Source organism: Podarcis pityusensis (genome assembly GCF_964106645.2).
Source record: "Podarcis pityusensis genome assembly, chromosome: 2".
NCBI lineage: Eukaryota > Metazoa > Chordata > Lepidosauria > Squamata > Lacertidae > Podarcis > Podarcis pityusensis.
The window spans coordinates 120,665,922-120,675,263 of record NC_138029.1 but is presented as its reverse complement, the minus strand read 5'-3'; the positions used below and the strand labels follow the sequence as shown (position 1 = coordinate 120,675,263).

The window sequence follows — 9,342 nt, the reverse complement described above, 5'->3', positions numbered from 1 at the left end:
CACGTCAGTCTATTCAGTAAACATGTTTTTCTCTTGCTCTGCACCTGCTCTTCTGAGGTTCCAGAGGAATCCTCTCTTCTCTACACTTCTCTGAACCACCATGATTTATTCTGATCCTCTAAGGGATCCTCACACCCTCCGCTCTCAAATATTGCATTTGGGAACAATGAAGTAACATCACAATTAAGGGCAGTTGGTGGTTTATTTATTCCACTGTGTCTGTTCCACTTATCCCATGTGCCACAGAGTCCTTGGGGCCAATATATAGGGCAGGTGAAGAGGGGAGCCAAGTTTTGCGAAGCTTAATCAGAACATAGGAAGCTGCCTTTTTGATCTGTACTATTTGCTGACTGGTAGTAGCTTTCCAGGAAGGGGACATCCTCAGCACTACCTGGAGAGGTGAGTCAGGATTGCACTTCTCACCTTCTGGGTGCAAAACAGATGCTTGTCCATTGAATTTTTGGCCCTTCCCCTCAACCCCCCTTTGACATACAAATACACTTCCCTGTATTTGTAAAGTCGCTGCAGCTTCTGATTTGCAAGAATGTGGAGCTTCTTCTGAACAGCAGTTAGTGGGAGGAGGAACAGGCACAAGCAAAGTGTAGCCAAGAGACCCAGAATGATAACATTATTTCTGGTGATGTCTCTCGCAAACTATGGGCTGCAGCAGAGGATAAAGTGCCCACCGACTGAGATCACCGATATACTTTCTGCTGTGAATTTTTACCGGCCAGCAGACCACCTCATTAGTGGAATCATATCTCCAAGATTCTTTGAAAAGCCACATTACTTCACCTTTTCCAGAAACCCCTTCATCAGAATTCATAGGTAAGTAATGATGTATTATATGCCTGTTGTTTGTGTCCATGGAGTTTTCTTGGCAGGGATACTGGAGTAGCTTGCTGGTTCCTGCTCCAGGTGGATCACGTTTGGTCAAAGCTCTCCACTATGACCTGTCCATCTTGGGTGGCCCTGCATGGCATAGCTCATAGCTTCTCTGAGTTATTCAAGCCCCTTCGCCACGGCAAGGCAGTGATCCATGAAGGGTGTTCTTGAAGCTACCAGCATGAGTTTGACCAAACTGTGGGAGGCAGTGGAAGACAGGAGTGCCTGGCGTACTCTGGTCCATGGGGTCACAAAGAGTCGGACACGACTAAACAACCAAACAACAACAATGATGATGTAAATTATTTCCGCTTCCTTCCCACTCTCCAATTCTCTTGAAGTACCTGGGTCACCCCTGTTTTCTGGTAGCCCTGATAAATCATTGGCTCCTCTTTTTTTGTTGAGGAAGCATCTCATTCAGTGGGATGCAATACAACTGGGAGATCTGGGTAGGAAGATAATGTTACACAAAAGCACCTTTTGCTTATAAACCTATAATATGTAAATAGCTGAAGCTGTCATGGGTCCTTCCTGGGGGTTGAAACAAGTGAAGCACGTGAGCGCAAGCAGGTACTCGCTTGTCGTTAATAAGGATCAGGCAGACGCAGCAATGGAGAATAAGAAGGTGAAGTTTATTGCCAGGCAATAAGGACCCAGTTTGGAATCTCTTCCAAAAGGAACTGGGACCCCGATTGACAGAAATCCAGAGGTCTTTATACCTGAGCAGATCACAGCAAATCACAGATCATGAGACAACCGTGAGGCAGTCACGATATCGCCAGCGAAAATTAGCCAATTAGCGAGCTTCTTGCCATGCTTCCAGCTACTGGTCAAGCACTGGTCAAGCACAGAGTTCTAGTTCTGCTTTCCGCTGCTTGCAGTGACGCTCTGTCTAACCTCTCCCCTAGTTACAACAGGACAGGGAGTTTGGAGATTTTGTGGTTTTGCTCTTCCTGTTCTGTGGATTAATTTAGCCTGTATCTGAGGGGATTTTGTACCAGAATCTCTGATTCACGTCTTCCCCTTGTCCAGGGTACACGGATGTTTGTAGGGGAAAGGTCGGCTCCTAATTTTGCTGTTTCAAGCAGTTTGCAGTTAGCTTCCCTTTGATTCAAAATGGATTATAAAATACTGTAACCCCTGATTATGTCTGAGCATATAAATGAATATGTTGATTACTGATAACTGATTATATGAATAGCATAGGGGTAGCCCTTCTTCTTGTGCTGCCTCACAAGCATGGTTGTTAATATACTTTACTGTATTTATTTAAATATTTTTGTATGTCTGTTCACTTGGTGAAAAGCAGTGCTTCAAAGTATTTTATAATGCAATTTAAGTAATTGGTAGTAGTTTTGATGTGTGCTGCTCTCCAAAGAAGAACTTGTTCTCTGAAATGTAGGAAATGCTGTGCAATGTGTTTGAGCTGCAGGTCTTCTGTAGTAAGTGACGTTGGAACTGCACAATTATTTCACCCACGCACAACAAAATGTATGCAGCTGCAAATTGTAAATGACTACTGTGCTTCGTCATGTGCAAAGCAGCCTGTGGGCTCAGTTTGGCTCCAGGACCATTTTCTCTGGCTCCCAGCACAGCCCAACATAGCTAAGACTTCTTGGCTGCTCTGTGGGGCTGCTCTTCCCATGTCCCCATTAGAAATATGCAGATCATTATTTGGGAACCCGTTGTGAGACATTGCCTGGGAGGTCGTTTGATACAGTGATGGCTGCAAACCACTGGACCTGGAGGGCATCTGAGATCAACAGAAAAGGCGCTGATTTGTGTTCCGGTTTCCCCTCCTCTCTCCCCCTTACTTTGATTATTACAAAAAAGAATGTGACTTTCATTTTCACGGAATTGATGGTAACTGTGTGACACACCATTTTTGCAGCTGGGTGGATGGGAGGAGCGCACATGTTCTTTCATTCTCCCTTGCTGTTCAGGAAATAAATAATAACCCCAGGCTCTTACCGAACACCACCCTCGGCTATAGCATTTATGATACCAGTTTTCAGGGAGGAATGACTTCCGATGCCCTGATAGACCTGTTTGCTGGTGGGGAAATCAATATTCCAAACTACAGATGTGGAAGACAGAAAAAGCTGTTGGCTGTTCTTGAAGCGGGTGAATCCGACATCTCCACACACATTGCAAGCATGTTGGGCATCTACAAGATCCCACAGGTAAGAACTGGGTGCAGGTAATCCTCAGATGCCAACCCTGCTATAACATACATTGTTGCCAGGTTCTGCATAACAGTGTTTAAAATTCAATGGATGATGACCTGTGCCATAAACTAGATTTAATGAACACCCATATTGGCCTCATTGAGGGGCAGTATTTCAATATGAGTAGGAAAATGAGAGTACCCCTAGACATTTTTTTTTAAAGCACTGGCCATTTCTGTTTATATTCAAACCTTTCATGCTCTTCCATTTTTTTTTAATACTCCCAACCCTTCTTTTAGATTCTTTTAGCCTTTTTTAGATTCTTATAGTCTTTTATATATACCTTCTGTTTTAATAATTTTAGCTTTCCAAAATGTTTTACAGGTTTTAAATGATTGTTCCCCACCCTACTTATGCTGGTCTATGACTGTAATAAAGACTGGATTGGGTTTAGGTCCAACACACCTGGCAACGTATGCCACAGTAGGGAAAACTTGGGATGATGTAACGGATTTTACATTGTAAAGGTAAAGGGACCCCTGACCATTAGGTCCAGTCGTGGCCAACTCTGGGGTTGCGGCGCTCATCTCGCTTTATTGGCCGAGGGAGCTGGCGTACAGCTTCCGAGTCCTGTGGCCAGCATGACTAAGCCGCTTCTGGCGAACCAGAGCAGCACAGGGAAACGCCGTTTACCTTCCCGCCGGAGTGGTACCTATTTATCTACTTGCACTTTGATGTGCTTTCGAACTGCTAGGTGGGCAGGAGCAGGGACTGAGCAATGGGAGCTCACCCCGTCATGGGGATTCAAACTGCCGACCTTCTGATTGGCAAGTCCTAGGCTCTGTGGTTTAACCCACAGTGCCACCCGCGTCCCACTTTACATTGTACGATGCTTTAAATCATTGTCTTTCATGAAGTGAGGAACCATATTTAGAGATTATTGCAATTAACAGTTATAAAAATTGATTATTATTTTTTTAAAAATTACTATATTAAAAACACACACACCATGTGAGGTTTGCTCCAATTAAATTTGCCCTCCTCTTTCACATAGAAGTATCCACTCTTAGTCCTGAAAATCAAATCACCAGTCTCTTTCTTTCCTCACCAGCTCAGTTATGGCTTTGTTCTTAATGATAAAGCCCAGTTCCCTTTTGTCTACTGGATGACTCCAAAGCAAGAAACTCAGTACCAGGGGGTGGTCCAACTCCTCCTGCATTTCCGGTGGACGTGGGTCGGCCTCTTTGCTCCAGACAATGACAACGGAGAAAGGTCCCTGAGTACCTTGACACCTCTGATGATCAAAAAGGAAATTTGTATTGCCTTCACCGAAAGAGTAGAACATAAGACTTGGCTCTGGATACCCCACGAACTACCTGCCATATGGAGAGAAGTCCATGTATTTGTTTACACTGCAGATTCTCAGTATGGACTTTATATAATCATAGAGGTGGAATCCTTACTTCAAAGGGCACAATGTGGAGGAGGGAAAGTCTGGATAACCACAGGTCTTCAGAACAAACTTGGATCATGCAGTACCGACTGCTTCCGATATGCCCATGGCTCTTTGTCCTTTGTAATGAAGACCAAAAAAAAGACGAACAAGGATTACTATGGGCCAGTGACCTCGCTTAGTTTAAGCTGCTCAGAAAAAATATTTGATTGTTCATATTCAATGCTGGACTTGTCTGTGAGGGGTTTGACAAAATGCAGGGAGCAGGAGAGTCTGAAGTTGCTGCCCCAAGAAGACATTGAGAGAATCCAGTCGCAAGACAGCTACGTCAATTACTTGAGTATCCAAACTGTGGTTCGGGCCTTAAACGCAGCATATTCATCCAGATCCAAGTGGATTTCAATTAGGGGAGGAAAAGGCAGGTTGGAACTTCAAAGGCTATGGTCATGGCAGGTATGTTCATTCAATATTACAAAATGCAGTTCATTGTCCCAGCTCTGGAATCACTAAGCTAGGACCACAGGAAGCGGCCTTTAACTGAGCCATACCATTGTTCTACCTAGCTGAGTATTGTCTACAGTATCTTGACACACCAGCAGTTGTTCTGCACAGTTTTTGGAAGGGAAACTTTTCCAGCTCTGCCTGGAGATGAAATAGGAGATTGAATTTGGGACCGTCTGAGAGCAAAGCAGATGCTCTTCATATAGCAAATTTATAAGCCACCTTTCATCACATCAATGTATCCCTGGGTGGTTTCCATAAGAATGCAATGAAGAAAAAATAGGAATGAAATTAAAATTAATCCAATCACATTGTTTTCACCTGCTGGCAGAAATCCATCCAGAGTCCCAGTTGTGGTTTTATGTTCTCTTAGTGCTGGAGTTTCCTCTGTCATTCCAGCTTCATCCTTTCTTGAAAGAAGTCCGCTTCTATACTAATACTTCAGCTGATGGACAGTATTTGGATGAGGATGGGGCAGTGGCCGCTGACTTCGATATCGTGAATCTGGTGCTGTTTCCCAACAGTTCTCTTGCTAGAGTGAAGATTGGGAGAATAAATAGACAAGGGTCCTCAAATACGAAGTTCACTATTAATCCGGAAGCAATTGTATGGCCCAATCTATTTAAAAAGGTAGGGGAAATTATATCTGTCATTTTATTAACTATGACATCTGCCACGCTCTAACAACATTTTAAATAATACATATGATGCTTGGACTGCAATCTTGTGCTCACTTCTCTGCAGCTAAGCCCCAATGAGATTAATGGGACCTGCTCTTGAGTAAACAGGTATAAACTTTAATCCAAAAGCACAATTGCTACTGACACTTTCTCCTTGGCGTTCAATCTCTTTACGTCTAGATAGTTCCTCGTTCAAGATGCACAGAAAGCTGTCTCCCAGGATTTGCCAAAAAGGTTCAGGAAGGGAAGCCGCCGTGCTGCTATGATTGTGCTCCCTGCTCAAAAGGGACCATCTCCACTCAGGAAGGTAGGGGAGGATCTCAGAGGAGAAGACTTTTGATAGGAGGATGGGGCAAATTTCTGAGTCACTCCAAACATGATGTTAGTAATGGCACCTCATGAATGAAATACCCTCTTCAGGGAGGGCTCCCCTGTTCCCACCCCCAGCACCAGGAAATTTTATTTGCCCATGTGGTCAAGCATGTAGAATTAACCTGTATTTAATGATGGTAGCTTTTCTACAAAATTTTGATTTGTGGTTTTTATAGTGTTATTTTCTCATTTCTCATATTGACTTCTACTACGTAACCCATATAATTTTAGAGATGGAGAGGTGAAACATCTTTCAAATCCAACCATTCATCACTAAAGATTAACTTATAAGAAACCTCAAGGATTCAAGACCAAAGCATCATGTTCTAAGAGAAGCCAGTGGGAAAGAATTGATGGATCGATTCTTTTCTGGCTGTGAATGTTTGCCTCTCTCCTTCCCTACAAAACAACCTTTCCTGATTTCTCCCAGATGCCCACCTTTCCTCAGAATTGAAACAGCATAAGACCATTGAATAATATTTTTTTTAAAAAAAACCCCACTTGTGAGGTTTGCCCTATTTAATTTACCATCATCTTTCACATAGAAGTATCCAATGCCCACCTTTCCTCAGAATTGAAACAGCATAAGACCATTGTAGGTGTGTGATTCATGTTAGGATACTGAAGTGTCTTTTCCTCTATGCAGATGCTGATGAATGCACCAATTGTCCAGAAGATCAGCATCCAAGTGAGGACCGAGATCAATGTGTCCCCAAAGAGATCACCTTCCTGTCCTATGAGGAATATTTGGGGAGCCTCCTAGCTTCCCTTTCTCTCTTCTTATCCTTAACCACAGGCTTTGTGTTAGGAATCTTCATTAAATACAAAGAAACTCCCATAGTCAAAGCCAACAACAGGGACCTCTCCTACATCCTCCTCATCTCTCTCCTTCTGTCCTTTTTGTCCTCCTTCCTCTTCATTGGAAGGCCAAGGAAAGCCACCTGCCTTCTCCGTCAAACAGCATTCAGCAGTATCTTCTCAGTTGCTGTCTCTTCTGTGCTAGCAAAAACCATCACTGTGGTGCTGGCCTTCCTGGCCACTAAGCCAGGGAACAGGGTAAGGAGATGGCTAGGGAAGAGTCTGGCCAACTCCATTGTCATTTCCTGTTCCAGTGTCCAAGTTCTCATCTGCACCATCTGGCTGGGGGCCTCTCCTCCATTCCCAGATTCTGACATGCATTCCCAGCTTGGAGAGATCATCCTGCAATGCAATGAAGGGTCTGTGCTCATGTTTTATGGCTCCCTCAGCTACATGGGCTTCCTGGCTGCCATCTGCTTCATGGTGGCTTTCCTGGCCAGGAAGCTGCCTGGAAATTTCAATGAAGCCAAGCTGATCACCTTCAGCATGCTAGTATTCTGCAGCGTTTGGCTCTCCTTTGTGCCCACTTACCTGAGCACCAAGGGGAAATACATGGTAGCCGTGCAGATCTTCTCTATCTTGGTTTCTAGTGCTGGGCTTCTGGGCTGCATCTTCATTCCCAAGTGCTACATTATTATACTGAGGCCAGATCTGAACATGAGAGAGCATCTGACAAGAAAAAAACTGAGCATGATATTTGATTCTTAGCTCTAAGGGTATTGTAGAATTGTAGCATTTGAAGTTCACACCGGAATCTCGACTGGAACCACAGCTTGTTGTTGGGATTAAGGATTGTTGTTGTTAAGGATGTAATAGAATCAAGAAAATAGTTAAAAAGTCTCATGGGAATCTACACATTTATGAATAGTTTGGAGAAGAGAAATATTTTCTGCTAATGAGTCTTGATGAGGGGCAAAAGCGCTACAAGAAAAGTTAGTACATGGAAGAACATTACTTGAAGTTTTGGTTTGGGTCATTGAGTTTTGGTAGTCAGGAAGGAGATGGGTGGTCTTTGGAGAAGTAAAGTTGTCAGACTCAGACAGGACGAAATGGGAACAGTTGGATACATGTGATGACCTCAATAAGGCAGGGCTTTTTTTTGCTGGAACTCACAGGAACCCAGTTCTGGCACCTCTCAGGTGGGCACCATTGCCATTATAAGAGAAAGAAGGGTGAGTTCCAGCACTAATCTTTCTAGAAAAATAGCACTGCATGTAGACATGTCCTGGTATTTATGCTAACCAAAGGGAACGTGAACAATTTGACATCAGAAACTATGCTTGGCAAAAGCAAATGGAAAGTACAGAAGCTAATGTTTTTATGCCAAGAGGTTGTCTCCTACTCAGAAATAGCTACATCTGGATAGAATCGGGCTCTCTGGAAATGTATTTGCTGTTTTGCATGTGTCAGTTTATATTGCTCTCTGTTGCTCTTACCTTCAGATTTCTTGTCTGTATTAGGGAATCAGATTCCTGAAATAAAATCTCCTTTTATCACCTATTTCTGGTGTCTTCCTGTATGGTCCTAATAGCTGGCAAACCCCTCACCAGTCTAGAACCAGTTTAGAATCTTTGTGATCAGTGGAAGAAACTGTCTGCAGTCAGACATCTCAGTTTGATTATGTGCCAATACAAATGACACCCTTTTTTTGCTAGGATGTATGTATGTAAGTATGTGGGTGCGGGTGGTGCTGTGGGTTAAACCACAGAGCCTAGGACTTGTCAATCAGAAGGTTGGTGGTTCAAATCCCCACAACGGGGTGAGCTTCCGTTGCTCGGTCCCAGCTCCTGCCAACCTAGCAGTTCGAAAGCACATCAGAGTGCAAGTAGATAAATAGGTACCGCTCCGGTGGGAAGGTAAACGGCGTTTCCAGAAGTGGCTTAGTCATGTTGGCCACATGACCCAGAAGCTGTACGCCGGCTCCCTCGGCCAGTAAAGCGAAATGAGCGCCACAACCCCAGAGTCGGCCACGACTGGACCTAATGGTCAGGGGTCTCTTTACCTGTATGTATGTATGTATGTATGTATGTAGACACAGACACAGTCAAAGGATCATATTCCCCCTTTGAACTAAATGCTTAAAAAATAATAATTCCTCAGTGGTTTTAAGTTCTTTCATTAAATAAAATAAATTGTATAGACCATTAAAAAAACCCTCTAAGTTGTTTCCATGAAATAAACAACTTGTTTACAAGTTCTGCCCTGCCTGTGACCTTCCCAGAAGTGTCTGATACACCAATGGGAGATAAAGGTAAAGGTAAAGGGACCCCCAACCATTAGGTCCAGTCGTGGCCGACTCTGGGGTTGCGGTGCTCATCTCGCTTTATTGGCTGAGGGAGCCGGTGTACAGCTTCCGGGTCATGTGGCCAGCATGACTAAGCCACTTCTGGCGAACCAGAGCAGCGCACAAAAACACTGCTTACCT

At 43.8% G+C, this 9,342-nt stretch overlaps 1 protein-coding gene across 1 annotated transcript; it reads left to right on the top strand.

Annotated features, from left to right (window-relative positions):
- Positions 1–640: 640 nt before the first annotated feature.
- On the top strand, positions 641–7,625 carry LOC308471831 (vomeronasal type-2 receptor 26-like; the record flags this gene model as incomplete). The annotated part of the gene is made up of 6 exons (XM_080996109.1): positions 641–828; positions 2,777–3,068; positions 4,165–4,959; positions 5,407–5,637; positions 5,868–5,994; positions 6,706–7,625. 6 exons carry the CDS (start codon positions 641–643, stop codon positions 7,623–7,625), a joined length of 2,553 nt encoding a protein of 850 aa, XP_080852235.1.
- Positions 7,626–9,342: the final 1,717 nt, after the last annotated feature.